This window comes from Sorghum bicolor, chromosome 6 (assembly GCF_000003195.3).
Source record: "Sorghum bicolor cultivar BTx623 chromosome 6, Sorghum_bicolor_NCBIv3, whole genome shotgun sequence".
NCBI lineage: Eukaryota > Viridiplantae > Streptophyta > Magnoliopsida > Poales > Poaceae > Sorghum > Sorghum bicolor.
In genome coordinates, this window is record NC_012875.2 from 60,382,967 (window position 1) to 60,400,929 (window position 17,963).

Consider the following 17,963-nt stretch of genomic DNA (forward strand, 5'->3'; position numbering starts at 1 on the left):
GGGGCCTGGGCCCTAGGTGCTAGGGCCGGAGGCGGAGCCCCACGGTCCGACCGACGGACGGCGGCAGCCAGGACACCGGACGTCCGGACGACCAAGCCACTGCCCAGGCCACCAGGACGGCAGTCGGCAGGACCAAGCGTCCAAGCGTCAGAATCGCAGTAAGTCACGAAAGATGAAATGTAAGGGATTGGATATTGGAATGTGAATGTGTCAATATGTTATGAATTCTGATTTACAGCATTTTTGGCATTTGCTAGCGATTTTTAGTTAACAGTGTGCATATATCTTTACTCAAATCACTTTTGGTTTGTAAAATGAAGAACAAATCAAAGCCGATAGGAAGAGGTTCCTTATCATTATCAAGATCAAGAATCTACGTCGTTTACATGTTGACATGTTCTTAAGTGTTGTTGACGTCCCCTTCGCGTGCGTACGTACTGCACTACTGGTGATAGAGATAAAAAAAAAGGCATTAGTGGCTTATTTTCTGCATCCATCTAGGTTTCTGCACTGTTCTTTTTTTTTTTACGAGACCCAGTTATATAGACGTAGACGCTCACAAACACGAGCGCACACTCACCTTTGAAAAGCATATATCATTTCGCATGAATTGCTCTTCTCCTGAAAAGCATGTATCATTTCGCATGAACATTATCAGTTTGTAGGATGGTGTTGCTCTACAAGATCATTTCTACATACGATTCAATTTCATAAATTACAACATACATATTAGGAAAATCATGTTGGTACTGTTGCTGACCACATATCTGGGATTGAGGACTCTTATCCTAGCACAGATCACTAGCTGAAACTCCATGAATAGCAGCCAATTAGTATTGCTTGGATATTGGTATAAGCAACAAACAAAATTCTAAAAAAACACTCCTGCACAGTACAATCTGAAATCATCCAAAAAGTTATGAGCTAGTACCACCCAAATAAATTCCTTGCAAACATTGTCCCCCACCCCTTCTGTTCTTTTTTCTTTCTTTCTTTCTATTCAGAAAAAAAAAAAATCTTTCTTTCATTGTGCAGATACAGGCATGGAAGATCAGCTACCTGAAGATGTGCTTACAGACATCCTCCGTCGCCTTGCACCACGCGGCCTCGCCATATCTCGCTGTGTCTGCAAAGCCTGGCATACCATCATTGATGCTCATCGCCTTCTGCGTGTGGACTTTCTCCCACACTCAGTAGGTGGCATATTCATCAACTTCCATGACCTAATCTTGTCAGAGTTCTTGTCCCGCCCCTCGACAGGCCCCACGGTATCTGGAAACTTTAACTATTTGCCTCGTACCTCTATAATTAGGGACCACTGCAATGGTCTCCTCTTGCTTCATGGCTATATGGATTACCTGGCCACACAGCAGTATTATGTACTTAACCCGGCCACACAACAGTGGGTGCAGTTGCCCCCACTTCCAATCCCACATCGAGGCATGAATTACCTAGACAATTTGTACCTTGCTTTTGACCCTACCTTGTCGTCACACTTCGAAGTATTCCAAATCCCCTATGATTGTCTCATCCGCCATTGCACTGAATTAGCTCCTACAATAGAGGGAACGGAATGGCCACCGTCACCATGCATCCTTCATGTTTTCTCAACAAGGACAAAGCAATGGGGGGACAGGTCATTTGTTCGAGAAGGAGAAGCTGCAGAAACCTTGACCAACACAAGACGGGATTTTCCAAATTTTCAGCACAGCGCCGTCTACTGGCTGGGGGTACTTTATGTACTTTGCCAAACCAACTTTGTTATGAGGTAGTCACACTTATTTTGTATTTCATTATTGATAGTGTTATTATATTTTATTGTGTACTAATGTTTCCCAATTTACCAATATTTGCAGAATATCATTGTCAGATGCTAAGTACCAAATAATTAAACCACCAGTAGATGATATGGGACAGACACATCATTCAAATCTATATATGGGCCGATCACAGAAGGGGATTTACTGTGCGTTCGTCGAGCATCCAGGCCTAGTTTACATTCTTGATGAATCATATGGCAAAATGAAGTGGGTGGCAAAGCATCATATTTGGTTTGTGCCAGGACCATTATCTGAGCATATAGATGGACCCTGGACCTTACAAGATATTAATTACTATAATGATCCCGGTTCGTATGGAGATGAGAACAGTGAGGCAATCGAGGAACAGAAATTTGAATGGGACTCGGACAATGATAATGTCATAGATGCTAAAGATAGGAACATTTTGCATGTCCATGGTGGTACTATTTTCCTTGGATTTCATCCTTACAAGGAGGTTGTGTTCTTGGGTCACACGTTACCCGAGGAGTGGCATACCATTTAAGTACCAGAAAAGTCCAAGACTTGGGCAACCTTTGCCCAAAATATTATGGAACAGGTATGGGTATCCAGCCATTTATAGAAGGTTCTTTTCCATATACACCTTGGACGGGAGAGTTTCCAGAAGACAATTAATTTAAGGTCTATGTGCTAAATCATGAAGCCATGAAGTTAAAAAATGTGAAGTCTATGTGCTATAAGTCATGAAGTCATGAAATGCCTTTTTTGGAGCTTATATCAGAGCAAGTATTATAATGGGCTGTAAGCTGGCTAAATGTTGAGGTGGAGGAGAGAGAGGAGAAGCGGGCTGTAAGCAGCCAGCCTAGGCACAGGAACCAAAAAACTTTGTGAGAGAGACAAGTAGGCCATGTATTAATAGTGAATAGCTAACTATTGTATGGGTGGGCTGGGAGAAGGCTGCAAAAAACCTTACAGGCAGCAAGTGGATTGTATTATTAAACTTGCTCTCAGTGAGCTTCTCAAGTTTTTGGTTGAATGTATCCGCCAATGCATGTAAGATTAAGCTAAGAGCCACTTAATTGTTACAGAAACTTTTGGTGAGGAATTATTAGATGGTGCCTATTGCAGAGTACAATTGACTGGTCACTTTCTACGATTTGCAGCAGCAGCTTTTGCTGTGTTTTTTTTACTCGTAAGTCGTAACTAGAAACTAGTCTTCATTTCATGGAGTAGAAACGAGTGACGTGATTATTTTATTTGTGCATACTATATGATAGCAACAAAACGATATGAGCAATAGGACAGATAGGAAGAATGATGATTGTGGTTACGGCTGAGGTCATGTTGATTCTACTATCCTCCAAGAGGTCACCTAAAGCATGTCAAGAGGTAGAAACAGCCCTCCAGTTGCACCAAACACACAGCTAGCCTTGCTGCTCTGAAAGTCCACGTGCTCATCCTCCCAGTCCCAATAGAAAAAGAGACGTGTGTCTAAGGTCCTGTTTAGTCTGAGGATGAAAATTTTATGTGTGTCACATCGAATATGTCGGAAGGATGTCGGGAATGATTTTTAGAAACTAATAAAAAAAACAAATTACATATCTCGTCAGGAAACTACAAGACAAATCTATTAAGCATAATTAATCTGGCATTAGCACATGTGGGTTACTGTAGCACTTAAGGCTAACCCTAGACTAACTAGGCTTAAAAGATTCGTCTCACGATTTTCAACCAAACTGTGTAATTAGTTTATTTTTTTATCTACATTTAATATTCCATGCACGTGTCCAAAGATTCGATGGGATGGATGAAAAAATTTTGGGTGGGGAACTAAACAGAGCCTAAACACTCGAAATGTTTGCCCTGTGATGAAAATAATATAGAAATGCAATATGTTTTCAATCACTTGGTTCCTCAACAGTCAACACAATGAGCGAGATAGAGAGTACGTACTCTATTGGGATAAGGCTAAGGAAATATAAATACACTAGATATAAGACCTCATTTTTGCTACGGCTCCAAACAACTTGGGCTTCTTACTACAGTACCAAGGAGGCCGTCGAAGGGAAAAATTGGCTTTTCATTAGCTCCTAATCCGTTTTAAGAATAGAGATAAAAAAAACTGCTCCTTTCATATAGTGCACGGGATGAAGCTAAACAGGGACCTAAGTTCTTCAGCTGGTCATGTGCCATATGCTTACCGGTTACCACATGTCAAAGTTGTTATAAAAGCTCTACCTACTCCCACTAGCCACAAATAATTAAGTTCTGATTTGGGTTTGTCTAAGGTCAGCCGTTTCAAATTTCGTTTGCGAAACTATGTTTACATCTGATCCACACATGACATAGTAGGTCTTACGACTTTTCTAAAACTATGTTTAGACAAACATATATATATTCCTATTACCTTCAAGCTAGTCAAAAATTATAAGATACGGATTTAGAAAATTCCAAATCATCACTTAGTTTTTGGCTAATGACAAGCGTACTACTTGTTGTCTCGTATAAAATGCCTAAGCTCGGAGTTGAAAGGTTGCGTACGTCCACCTTATCTCATGGCGTAGAACAAGCAGCCTGCTCCCCGATCCCAGAGCGCAAATGCACTGGCATGGCATTTCAGATACCGTTGATTTGAGGATTGCGCGTATACATTAGGCCTGTTTTGTTGTGCTTCGGTCCTGCCTCCGCGGAGCTCTGTCTCCGGAGCCGGAGGAGCTGCACCATAGACGGACGCGACGAGCAGACGTCAAGTAGAGGAGCCAGAGCCGTTGCCGTGCGGATGGTCTTCGTTGAGAAAAATCTCCAGAGCACAATTGAGATTGCTCGTTGATTTGGAGGTAACGCTAACCGTGTGGCCTATTCTAGCGCAAGGTAGCAGTAAAAATAACATGCTATATTCTAGGCTTTCTAGCGCAAGTATATATACAGGGAAAGATGAGGATTGTTATAAACTAACCACAAAGATTATTATAACAATGAAAACAGAAAAAAAAAAAGAGGAAATTGGAGAAAACATGGTCCATTGGCGTCGTTGCGTTCACATCCTCTATCGTGTCTTTTTTACCTATTTCCCACTTCGTCAGGCCCTTCGCCGGCGACGAGCATCTACGTCAGTCACTACGTGGTACGCCCCTCCCATCCGGATCTGATCCAGTTACATGCATATGCTTACTAACTTCGATATTAAAAAAAATAAAAATAAAAAGCTATCAGGTGTGTACATATATGTCCTACACTGGATCTGCTCCTCGGATGCAACATATAACAGAATATTCAACAAAAATACAATCAGAAATACATGTCTAGATAGTAGTAATCTAGATTAAAAAAATCCAGCACAATGAAATAAAATCAGTCAGGGTACGTTCATCAGCTAGCTCAGCATGTCAATGATCCATCTCAAGTTCTCAACAGAGGTCAACAGAAGAGCTGCCTTGGCCACATAAGCTGTCATGTCATCACCCTAAGAGCTCACCATGTTGAACTGAAACCTAGAAAGCTGCTGCGGGATGGTGGAGATGACAGGCCCATATCGCTGCATTAATGTAACGAAACAATTTTCAGAAACAAATTTTAACAAATTCTTGAAACTTGAAGGCACTACACAATAACAGATTAACACCAATGATTATGGCCAAACAAAAGAAGGAAAACCATGTACAACAGTGGTGGCTGGAAAGGCTCACAAGAAAGGATCGGTCTCAATATCAATAAACTGCATAAACACAATATTGCTTTCTTATTATATATATAAATAGTTAAGTGCCAAGTAAACTTTGCGGGAACCAGTGTGATGTAGATTACAGAAGTGACAAAGCAAGCAAAGAGATAGTCCCTCTGCTCCAATTTATGTCACTTTAGCTTTGTCCTAACTAATAAGTCAAATTTCTCTAGCTTCGAACAAATCTTAAGTAAAAAAATTTCTTTAACATATACAAGTTCAAATAAATGCACTATCAAGACATTTTATGGAGAATTTAGTGGAACTAATTTATGTTGTAGATGTTTGTGGTTCTACAAACTCAGTCAAAGTTAAAGTTAGAGAAGTTTGATTTAGGACAAAGCTAAAGTAACTGATATTTGGAACGGAGGTAATAGAAAACAAACAAAGTTAACCAGAACAAAATAGGTAAAAAAAATGCTTGTGGAATCTCCACTTTAAGATCTAGATTTACTGCCCTTCTCCAGAACTCAATGGATGACTAAAGGTTCCCAAAGTTTCCATCGGACATCATCAACAACGGATTATGAATGGTACATTACCTGAACATTGTCGTAGAGTTCAAACAGTGGGACAGCAAGCAGTTTCAAATTCCTTGGAACAGCAAAATACTCTCTTTCGGACAGGTGAACAATGAAAAGTTTCTTGCATTCCTGTTCAACAAACTGGTCATTCCAATTATCTGATCCTAACAGCACAGGTAAGAAATGATCCCAAAGCAACAATGTACCTTGGGCTTGGTGATATGTGGAGGGCAGTAAGGATACATCACAGTCTCAAAGTTCGGTCTCCACCACACAGCAACACACTCTCCAATCTGGAAGTGACAAGCATGTTACACCCTTTTTTAACTATGGGAAGAGATTTATGCTGCCCTAGCTCAACCTATCAAACACATCATACAATATTTTTAACGGCATGTAGAACAGGAAGCAGTACCCAGAAACTTACTATGGTCAGTCAGGTATATACTAAGTATTTGATCATATATGTGGTAACATACTGAGTCCTTAACTTCCATCTTATGATGAAAGTTCACCATATCTACCAACATACATGATACATGATACTTCTACATAATTTTTTCTATGTGAAGTGAGATGGAAGCACCACAATAAGGAGGGTATTCCAGTTTGTGTGCCACATCTTTGAAGCCTGTGATGCTGATAATGTGCAAATAACCAACTATGCCATTGTTTCCACTTATGCATACTACAATATAGAACACCCAGAGGCCAGAGCTATAGGTTTGCTATCTATATGCCCTAAACAACAAAAGGGCAACAGAGAGGAAGATAAATAGTGAGTTGAGGAAAGCAAAAATCCTGGATAAGCAATGCATTTTCTCCTTTTCCAGATTAACATTAAATCATCCTATATGAATCAGATATGTCGGGATGAAAAGGTTTCTGATCTTCTAGGCAACCATGTAGATAATACCATTCAGCATGATATTATAAACTAGAAAACGGTCAGATACAACTTATGATAAATTCAAGAATGACATGACTAAATGACTAACAGATAACAAACTCTCTCAAATCTCTCTTTTTTTTTAATGCATTACCTGCCAGTTAGGTGGAAAGGAAGGCGAGTTCACAGCAAGTTTGCTGCACAACTTTCTTTTCAAACCCTCAATTTCTGCAAGCATCAGTCCAGTCACATGAGTCAGTAAATATATACATAACCAGATACGGTTAGCATTAGAATGGATCAGACAGAAGTTGGGCACATATACTCACCATTTTCTCCAGGCTTCAACCGTCCACCAGGAAGTTTGCAAAATGTATTTCCAATTTGCAGGAGCAGTATGTGAGGGTGGTTGTGCTCTTGCACCTATGTAGGATAGTGGCAAGTGAAGATTTTAGGTTTTTTTTTTCAAGTTAAAAAGTTCGTTCATAGGTTGACTATCATAAAGTACTTAAGTTCACAAAAAATTTGGCATTTTCATGCAAAAGGAGTCTTTTAAGGAAATACTGATGGGATGAAAAAGGTACATACCAATAGGATTGCTTCAACACTTGTGCGCATTCCTTCTTTCATGTAGCTGTCATACACAGAAGTGAGTGGCGATTAACTTATGTTGCATTGGGTGGAACAAAGCTTACAAGAAGATAACTACTAAGAGAGCCTGACTTTTGGAGAATGTTTTTATAGAAGACAAATAAATATTGAGCCACTGTTTAGAACACAGGAGTATGGGCATCTATCAGAAAAAAATAGATTTCCACGTTAATTACCATATTGTTTGTTACAAATGACCGAATGAAAAAGGCAAATTTTAAAAATTCACTTCCTTTCTGGTGTATTTGACCTAATGAAACTCTGCACCATTGCCTTTACAGATACAGTTGTGTGGTAAAGCTATTTGTGGCGTGCTCAAACAATTAAAGAATTGCCTCATGAATCATGATAATAGAATGACTGGCTAGAAAGATTCGTCCTATACAACGACTAAAACATGAAAGACTGGAACTATTCACCAAGTATTAGCAATTTATGCCGGTACAGTTAACCCGCTGCAGACAACAAAATAGGCATCCAATAATTGTCTACTTGAAAGTAACAGCCTAAAGCAGGCAGGGAAATGTCCTAATTTCAAAACTAAAGCATTCTAAATGTCTGCCTCTGCTGTTCTCCAAAAGGTACTGTAAAACCCTGCTACCCACCACCTAATATACTCTCCACTCAACTGAAAACTTCAACAAACAAGATAAAAGAACCAACAAAATGCAACCTCAATACTATGTTTTCATATATCGACAACTATTTTTTTCCTTTAAGGAGCCATGTCAACGCTATATGTCCACATTCAAGTAATTTACAGAAATGATTCGGGAACGTGCAACAACATAGCTGCCAACAGTACATAGACTCGGAAACGTTGCCTGCTACTCTCCAGTTCAAGCAACTCTCCGCGCCAACTTGGAAACTAAACCAAGTAGTTTTGTGATCTGAGTGCTAGGGTTTAGGGTTCCCGGCGAGTGCACGAAACTTAGGGTTTGGGTCGTGGCGGCGGCGGGGGTCCGCACCAAGCACGGGCGGAGCGCACTTACTTGACCTTCATACGGGCGAGGCGGTCGGCGACGGAGGTGTCCTTCTCCATCTTGGGCTCCTTGGTGCCGAACGTGTAGTTGGCGAGCGGGTACACATTCACCACCGGCGACGAGGAGCTCACCATCTTGTCCCCACCTCCTTGGATCGAGCGAGCGAGATCTCCCCTCTCCTACTCCTCCTCGGGGTCCGGCGGTCGCCGGAGGCGGCGGGGTGGCGGCGGAGCAGTGGCTGCTGGGCTCTGGTCGAATTGGCCGGCGGTTAGGGGAGGCGTTGCGAAGGGTCTCGATCACAACTGGACACGGCTTCCTCTATAGAGGGATGGACAGGATGGTCCGAGACACCGGCAGCTGTTAACGTGAACCGTCCGATCCATCTCGAAGCCGTTCCAGTCAACTTGTTCGATTGCCGGTGGTGTCTCGTAGTCGTAGTAGCCTAGCAGGACTGCAGGAATTAAACTTTTACGTTTTTGTCTTTTTGTTTTTGTTTTTAAATTGTGGGTTAGTATAAACGCTTACTTTTTCCATCCACGAATAAATATACATGAGAGATGAGTTCTTTTAAAAATTTGACTAAATATATACAAAAATATAATAATATATTTATTATATGTAATATGTATCATTAGATTGAGTATGAAATATATTTTCATAATATACTTATTTGTAGATACAAATATTGATATTATTTGATATATTTCTAATCAAACTTAAAAAAGTATGAATTTTCACTGTATTTGATTTATGAAAAATGACCAAAATATAGTCCCGATTCCAAATCAGGTAGCGCTTGACGATTGGATTGGGTATATGGAATTATGATGCTCACAAATCGCAATCCACTTGTTAAGAAATTAAAAATGCAATCTGCCACTCTTGCTGACTTCGAGCAAGTACAGCAGCAACCCAATTGGCAATTTCCCAATGCAGGCTTTCAGGGGATGATTTATGTTGGATTATGAAAACTGATCAAATACTACATAAAAGATCAATTTCCAAATCAGGTAGCACTTTACAATTCGATTGGATTCTCTCTCTCTCTCTCTCTCTAAAGAAAAAGGAAAAAAGAAAGGAACGGTTTTCATTCATATAGTGACTGTTTGTGAGCCAAAGACAGTCATAGCACAGTAGTAGCACTGCTCTGTTACATATGGATGCTTCAAAAAGCTGTGATGCATATGAGAACAGGAGTACCATGTTAAACGGAATTTGATGCTCAAAGTCCACAAATCATCATTATAAACACTATTTTAGAGCAACTCCATTCCAAGTCTCTAAATTAAGCTCTTAAACTTTTATTTACAAGCTATGATAAAAAAAAGTAGGGGCTCAAATTAAGACCCAATTCCAATGAAAAAAACATACCAAGTTCTTATCTCACATGGGACCCACCTGTCATTGACAAATCATACATCAACTCCACCATTTGTAATTATTGTCTTGATTTATGGGTGGGAAGAGGAAAGTGGGTGGGACCCACTAGATAGGGGGTTCTAGATGTGAGGGGCTGAAACTATAATTTGGGAAGATATGGAAAGTGGGAGTCCAAGTAGGAGGTGGGTTGGAGTTGATTTTTTTAGATCAAATCCCTAGATTTAGAATAGGGACTTGTTTAAGAGGTGGGCTGCAGCTGCTCTTACAAAGTGCAATCTGTTATTCTTGCTAAGGCCTTGTTTAGTTGGCAAAAACTTTGGTTTTTGGCTACAGTAGCATTTTCGTTTTTATTTGACAAACATTGTCGAATCATGGAGTAACTAGGCTCAAAAAATTTATCTCATAAATTACAGGTAAACTGTACAATTAGTTTTTATTTTTATCTATATTTAATGCTCTATGCATGCGACCAAAGATTCGATGTGACGAAGAATCTTGAAAATTTTTGCGAACTAAACAAGGCCTAACTTGTGTTTCCCAAGTACAAGCAGGCAAGCAGCAGCCCAATTTGGCACTGCAAAGCCACATTTCTCTCTTTGCGACCTTGCCTACGCACTTGCCATTGCAAGCCTTCAGGAACGAACCATGAAAACTTCCTGTGAGTTTTCATATTTCAGTCAAAACAAAAAGAGTCAAAACCGGACCCAAGAAAACCAAAAGAGTCAGCTTATTCGACAGTCAAATCAAGGTTGTCATACACAGCATCTGAGTTCATGTCAATGACACACACATCTCATTACCAGCTGACTCCACTACGGGCGTGCTTGGAACTTTCGCAAGGTTCCCTCGCCTCGTCTCACCCGGATGGCACAGGCCCCGAGATTCTTGCCGACCCGGGAGAGCCGATTTGGCTCTCTTGTGGAACATGCCGCCAGTTTGGATGTCTAGCTCGGTGAGGCGATACAGTACTCGGCAAGGAATCCAAACATGCCCATCTGCTATCGCCTCCTTGGCTGATCCGAGGTCAGCTTCAATCCTACACCCGCCAAGCAGCGCCCTCCAGACGTCAGAATCAGGTCGACAAGGCATGCCCTGCAGCACGGTCACGGCTTCGTCGACATGGCCGCTGCAGGAGAGCAGATCGATCAAGCAAGTGTAGTGCTGCAACGACGGCGGAATGCAATACTCCTTCTGCATCATGTCAAACATCCTGCGGCCTTCGTCGACGAGAGACCCGTACCTGCACGCCAGCAGGACGCCCATGAAGGTGAAATGGTTGGGCCCGAACCCTTGTTTCCTCATGACACCAAACAGCCTGAGCGCGTCGTCAGCTCGTCTATGCACAGCGAGGGCTCTGATCATAACGTTCCACGAGAAGACATCCTTGCTGTACATCTTGAGGAAGACAACGAATGCCCGGGCCACATCGCCGCACATGGCGTACATCTCCACCAAGGCTGTTCCAACCTCAGCATGGACCTGGAGCGCCGGAGTCACTAGGTTTGCATGGATCCATCTGCCGAGCCTCAGCTTCCTCAAGTTCTCGCAAGCCGAGAGAACCGAGACGACGGTGAAGCTGTCTGGGTTGAGACCTTCAAGCAGCATCCGGGGAAACATCTGGAGCGCCTGCCAGAATCTTCCGTGCCTGGTGTAACTCGAGAGGATGCAGTTCCATGACACCAGGTTCCTCTCAGGCATCCGGTCGAACAGTCCCCTCATGCCGGCAAAATCCCCCGCGTCAGACAGCGCCCTGATCATCGTCGTCCACGATATGACGTTCTTCACCGGCATCGCCGCGAACAGCTCCTTGGCCGCCACGATGTCCGCCGTCCTGACGTACGCGGTGAGCATCGCGTTCCAGGACACGACGTCCCTGGTCTCCATCGCGTCGAACACCTCCCGCGCGCTCGTCACGTCTCCGGCCCTGACGTACACCGACACCATCCGGTTGGAGAGGCCGATGGACTTGTCACGGAAGCCGTCGAACACCCGCCGGGCGTCACCCAGCGACCCGCGGGCGACGTAGAACGCGAGCAGCGAGCTGCTGACGGCTGGCACGGCGGCGAGCCCCTCCTTGAGCACGCGGCAGTGCACCGCCTCGGCGGCCCGCCACATCCGCAGCCTCGCGCACGCGTCCACAACGTGCGGGTAGGTGAAGCTGTCCGGGGCGAGGCCCTCCCCACGGGCACGGCGCGGCATTTCGGCGAACAGCTCGAGCGCGCCCTCGTGGGGCCCGTGGTAAGCGCACCCCCGGATCATGGCGTTGTAGAGCGCGACCGCGCCGGGACCGGTGGGCTCGGTCTCCCGGAACGAGGAGAAGAGCAAGTCCGCGTGGGCCGTGTCGCCGAGCTCGGTGGCGCGGCGGACGAGCAGCGCCGGGAGGCCAGGGAGGAGGCGGCGGAGGGAGGGAGAGGTGACGAACAGGCCATGGATCTGGTCGAACTGCCGCTTGCTGGCGCAGTCCTTGAGGAGGCTCGGTAGGCGGGATGAGAGTTGGATGCTCATAGGCAGGCTGCGGCGGCCGGCCGCCGGGGGCGGCGGCGGGAGAAGGCCGGGGTGGACGAATTGGGTCGCTGACACGGGATGTTGGGGTCACCGACTCAGTGGCTCATCGGCGTCTGCGATTCCAGGGTGCGATCCGATGGGCCTCGCCATTCGCATTGTGCCGGATCGTGTGCTGAAAGCATGAAACTGAAATCGGGAGCGTGCCAACTGCGAGTGTCTTGTTCCATGTGAATTTTCAGACGGTGCTGTGCTTCTTGGGTTCGCTGACCAAACATGTTTGAATTCAGGAAAAGTTCAGATCCTACAACTATTCTGAATTTCATCCTGCAGCTCTGCGTTTGCACAATTCAGTTCTGGGTGAAAAGTTTTTGGGTAATATAACACTTTCGTTTGCATTTGGTAATATATTGTCCAATCATGTACTAACCAGGCTCAAAAGATTCGTCTCACAAATTACAGACAAACTATATAATTAGTTATTTTTTATTTATATTTAATGCTCCATGCATGTGTCGCAATATTCGATGTGATAGAGATTCTTAAAAAGATTTTAGCTTTTGGATGAAACTAAATAAGGCATCGGGAAAAACTTCAGATCATACAACTATTTGTGTTGAAACATTTGTGTAATGACTTGTAATTGGGTAAAGTTAAATCTGCCCTAAGGGGCATATGCTCTTACATCCATCTATCATTATTAGATTTGCATTAAGAAGTGTGGACACATATATCTCAATACGATACAAATCTGCGTTGAGATGTGTTTGTGCACAGTTCTCAGTGCAAATTCAACGATGATGGATGTGAAAGCATATGCCCTAAGAGTAAAAAACCACCCCCCACCCCACCTTCAATGGCGCATGTCTACCTGAACATGGAAGCCTGAAATTACATACCGCCACTACTGCCTAACCTCAGGGTGCCTGAGCCCTTGTTGTGGCTTGCACACATAAACTGTCACGGGTCCGGCTGCGTGTGCCGTTTGGATCTGCTGCTTTCAGTTTCAGGTCATGGACAACTACCGGAGACAAGGCAGAAACACCCAAAAAAATTTGACAAGGCACGGATTATTTTTTAAAAATGGTGAATTGTCATAGGCCTACTTCTAAGATAGATGTCCTCGTCTCCTCTTTATCTAATCAGAAACATGCTAAGATGAAAGTCTTCCTTCGAAAGAAATATCTCCTAACAAAGATCTCCAATGGCAAATGAGTACGTATGTCAGCATGTGATCCAGTAGCAAATGCCCAGTTTCATTCATTCAATAGTACAGTACTACCTAGTAACAACAACATGCCACTGCATGCATAGGATTTGCATGAAAGAAGTTACAACAAGTCACTGCATCAGAATCAGATCGAGCATCGTCGTCCCTCTTTCGCAGCACAAATAGACATACGGCATATATAGGTGTGGTTTTCTTAGCCACAACCACAAGCCGGCCGGAGCACGCAGTACTGGAAAATTCGTCTCCAGAGCTAGCTTGGTTATTACCCCAGGGCGCCGTCGCCGACGTTGTCGTCATCGTGCACGTCGTCGTCGCCGCCGGCAGTGTCCGCCGTGACGACGTCGACGAGGAAGTCGAAGAGGTCGGTGTTGTGCACGGCCGTGGCGACGTCCTCCCTGTGCACGGTGCGGCGCTTGCCGTCGAGCGTGGCGGCCCAGGCGCGGCGCGTGAGCTCGGCGACGAAGAGCTCGCACGCCTTGGAGAACACCACGGGCGCCTCGCCGGAGATCATCCTGGCGCCGCCGTCCGCGGTCTCCCCCGCGGAGCGCTTCATGATCTTCTTGATGCGCGCCAGCGGCAGCGCGTGCGGCCCCGTCCGCGCCGACACCCCGCCGCAGAAGATCCCCGAGTACGGCCTCGCCTGCCTCATGGCTTCTTTCTTTGCTGTGTGCTACCGCCCGCCGCGCGCCGTACGTCGCCGATCGATCGCCGGTGCAACGAGATCTATCACAGGTCGTTACTAAGTTTCACCGGCCGGTCGAGATTGGATGAATTGAAGGAGGGGGTGCGTGTCTTATATACACGCATGTGATGTTTGACACTGCGAGAGGTGGATCGAGGAGCGCGTGGCGTGGTGCATGCGTCGCATCGCTTGGTCGTCGCTGCCCAAGGCCGGCAATGGAGGTGGTGGCGGACGGCCGGCCGGCCGATTGGAATAATTAATAAACAAACGGGAGAGATGGCTGCTGCGATGGTGTACGTACATACGTATAGGGGAGTAGAAAATAATTTGAGCTTTCTGGGTGTATTTGGACGTTCGTTGTTGCTTGCATCCTTGCGCTGGGCCCCTTTGCTTGCATCACGCAGCAGGCAGCACTTGTCGCCCAGAGAAAGACGGCGAGAGAGGGGAGGACCGAATCGGTCAGGAGCTGAGGCGGCCAGTGGGAGCGTGTCCTTTGCTTGCAAAGCGTTTTTTTAGTTTTTTTTTTTGGTTTAAATAGTTTGCTACGATAGTTCCTTAGGGACTAGGAAGTGAGGCTGAAACACAGTGAAGCTCTGAGATAGGAGTATCACTAAACTAGCACAGGACTACATCCTCCTCCTCGTTCATTGCTGTCGGTTAGGATGACTAGGATACTTTTTTTTTTGAAAGATCATGACGGGCAAGGAGCCCCTACTGTAGAGACATAAATAAATAAAAACAGCAAGGTTCAGATACAAGTGTAAGAAAGAAAAAAGCATAGCAAGAGAAGCAAGAAGGGTGGGGAAGATTATGGAACTAGGAAGGGAAAACTAAAAAAGAGCATAGCCCAAATCATCGGCCTCCAGATTACATTAGGTTGTCTAACCATTCTTGAATTTTGGGGAAGTATCTTTGCTCTGCATAGCAATCAGAGGAACTCAGACTTGAAAATTCTTTTGCAACCCTGAATTGAAGGTGTCAACTCTCTGAAGATGAAGTTATTTCTGCTCATCCAGATTGCCCAGCAGAAGAGGATGATGATTTCCATGAAGAAGTCTTGAGTGATCTGTGCTCTGAGGATTTCTAGGTTTTGTAATGGCAGTAACTCCAGGTTGACAATCAAATTGATGGTTTCCCATGCTTCTGATGCAAAAGGGCAAATAATGAACAAGTGCTGAATTGTCTCTTCAGCCTGTTCATTGCCCCAGACGCTGCGGCTGCGCGCTTGCTATTGCTGGCCCGCAACGCCCGTTGGTAATGGTATGCAGCCACCGCGGTCAGTTGGGCCTCTTAAGGCGTCCGCTGGGCTTGGCAGGCTGGACTGGACTTATTGGGCCGAACCGGGCCGCAAGCAAGTCGCAGCTGCAGCGCCAAACGACGAACGGAACCGGAGCCGACAAGGACAGGAAATCGCCACCGCACACCGCCGCCCGCCGGCCCCCGTACGCACGGGGTGAAACTAATTCTAGTTCTGCCCGCGCCCTCGCTGCTCCTCGATTCGATTCGATCGATTGGTTCAGGTGAGGCGACCTTTCCTCCTCTTCAGATGCGCCCCCGCCGCCGCCGGCGACCCCGCTGGACGACGAGGACCTCCTCGCCGAGTTCCTTCTCCGCCTCCCGCCGCGGCCTTGCTCCCTCCCCTGCGCCGAAGCTGTCTGCAAGTCCTGGCGCCGCGTCGTCACCGATCCCCATTTCCTCCGCCGCTTCCGCGCGCACCACGGCACGCCTCCCCTCCTCGGCTTCTTCGACCCATACGGCAGATTCTTGCCCACGCTGAACCCTCCGGACCGCGTCCCTTCCGCGCGCTGGTCCTATGCAGGAGAGGGTCCAAGTTACAAGTGCTCGATGTCATGACCGGCCACCGGTCCGCCATATCAACCAGCGAAGTCAAGCTACCACCTCAGCTGATGTACTATGCGGTCCCTTGACACCCTTGTTGTGGCAATCCATTTTCCTGGTTCCACGAGGATGTCGGAATCCTTGGTTATGATTTGCAAACACAGGCCTTTGCTATCATTGATGTACTGTGGAGAGGCTATGAATATGATTGCAGATATCTGTTCATGACGAAGGATGGTCTCCTTTGTATTGTCATGTTAGATGAATATGAGCACACCATCCAATTTTGGGTGTGGGATACAGTTCTTAGCAGTGCTGCAAAGTGGGTGCTGCTTAAAGCTGTTTTGCTGGACATGCCTCTCCCACTAGAACTTGTACAGTTGTATTGGCCGGCGTTGAGAATAGTGTGGTTTGAGGAGGAGAACAATGTGATCTTCCTGTGGACACATACTGGCATTGTCATGTACTCATGTTCAACCTGGAGTCCATGAAGTGTATGAAGGTGTCTGAAGAAATTCGCTACAACAAAATTTATCCTTACTCAAGCTTCATGACTGCACGTACTGCTGTCTTGTGAGCCTCATGAGCCTGAAAGTTTCTAATCCATATGCATGATGCTTTGAAGTAAAAGTTTCCTTGTATGACGGATTTGCTGTTTCTGCAGGTAGAGATGTCAGCCTGTTGTCTGTTGATGAGGTGCATGATAGATTCACCGAGGCAAGTGAGTAATTCTACATTGTTAGTCTGTTGATCAGATGCATGATAGGATTCAGCGAGACAAGTCCTACATCTGTTCAGTAAATCGGTTAGTCGAAGCAAGCAACAAGCCGGGAGCCAATATGACACTCCTCCAAGAAGGGGTGCTGTCCTGCTTTTATTTTTCCTACGAAGTTTCCTTTAAACTTGTATGCTTAACTTAAGCATCCTAGCAGTATGTAACCAGCTGGGATTTGATCTGAATGTGTATCACTGTATCTTTATCTTTTATCGCAGACATGGATGTCTAGAACCCTAGAATAGTGGCAGTAGTTTCATGAGTGCCTGTAAGACTGTAACGGGTTGACTTCAGTCTTAGATTCCCTGATATTGTTACTGCAATCCATTGTTCCATGTTATTTTTTCTCAAGTCCTCCAGATCCTCACAATTGATTGTAGTATCAAAGAGCCAAAGCCAACCATCCTTGGTCCATGAAATTGATCGAACTGAATATATGCATGCGTGCTGCTGTCACTTGATTTCCAAAGCCCTCCTGTACTTTACTAGTCGGATCATCACACACTTGATGCCACTCAGGCCTTGTTTAGTTCCAAAATTTTTGGTAAAATGAGCACTATAGCAATTTCGTTTGTATTTGACAAATATTGTTCAATCATGGACTAACTAGGCTCAAAAGATTCGTCTCGTCAATTCCGACTAAACTGTGCAATTAGTTTTTATTTTTATCTATATTTAATACTCCATGCATACGTCTAAAGATTCGATGTGACGGGAAATCTGAAAAATTTTGCAAAATTTTTAGGGAACTAAACAAGGCCTCAATATAATCGGCATGAGGGACAGATGAGGAGGCCTGGTGGTTATGCTTATATTGTTCCTCTTATATTGTCCTGTGAGGAGATGTCTCACGATAATGTGAGGAGATGTCTCACGATTACCATTGTCTGCCTGCCTGACTGCCTCCAATCAGCTGCTGTCCCTGTCCGCCATCCTCTTGAGGAGTTGAGACTGCTGCTGCTGCAGGGCATCGGTCACCGAGGGAAAACGCGTGGCCTGGCCTGA

At 45.1% G+C, this 17,963-nt stretch overlaps 3 protein-coding genes, 1 long non-coding RNA gene and 1 pseudogene across 4 annotated transcripts; 2 read left to right on the forward strand and 3 right to left on the reverse strand.

Moving 5' to 3' along the window:
- LOC8085892 lies at positions 36-2,340 on the forward strand (annotated as a pseudogene).
- On the reverse strand, positions 4,965-9,019 carry LOC8076486 (pre-mRNA cleavage factor Im 25 kDa subunit 2). The gene is made up of 7 exons (XM_002448752.2): positions 8,559-9,019; positions 7,504-7,549; positions 7,245-7,338; positions 7,070-7,143; positions 6,233-6,319; positions 6,045-6,155; positions 4,965-5,316 (listed from the first exon to the last, which is right to left on the reverse strand). Exons 1-7 carry the CDS (start codon positions 8,681-8,683, stop codon positions 5,245-5,247), a joined length of 609 nt encoding a protein of 202 aa, XP_002448797.1. The 5' UTR covers positions 8,684-9,019; the 3' UTR covers positions 4,965-5,244.
- LOC8085893 (pentatricopeptide repeat-containing protein At1g62260, mitochondrial) lies at positions 10,413-12,774 on the reverse strand. The gene is made up of 2 exons (XM_021462717.1): positions 11,170-12,774; positions 10,413-11,055 (listed from the first exon to the last, which is right to left on the reverse strand). Exons 1-2 carry the CDS (start codon positions 12,432-12,434, stop codon positions 10,701-10,703), a joined length of 1,620 nt encoding a protein of 539 aa, XP_021318392.1. The 5' UTR covers positions 12,435-12,774; the 3' UTR covers positions 10,413-10,700.
- LOC8085894 (nuclear transcription factor Y subunit C-2) lies at positions 13,667-14,514 on the reverse strand. The gene has a single exon (XM_002448754.2). The coding sequence runs from the start codon at positions 14,309-14,311 to the stop codon at positions 13,925-13,927; it is 387 nt and encodes a 128-aa protein (XP_002448799.1). The 5' UTR covers positions 14,312-14,514; the 3' UTR covers positions 13,667-13,924.
- LOC8085895 lies at positions 15,757-17,304 on the forward strand. Its single transcript, XR_002454333.1, has 2 exons — positions 15,757-16,756; positions 16,848-17,304. It is a non-coding gene; the product is annotated as an uncharacterized LOC8085895 (long non-coding RNA).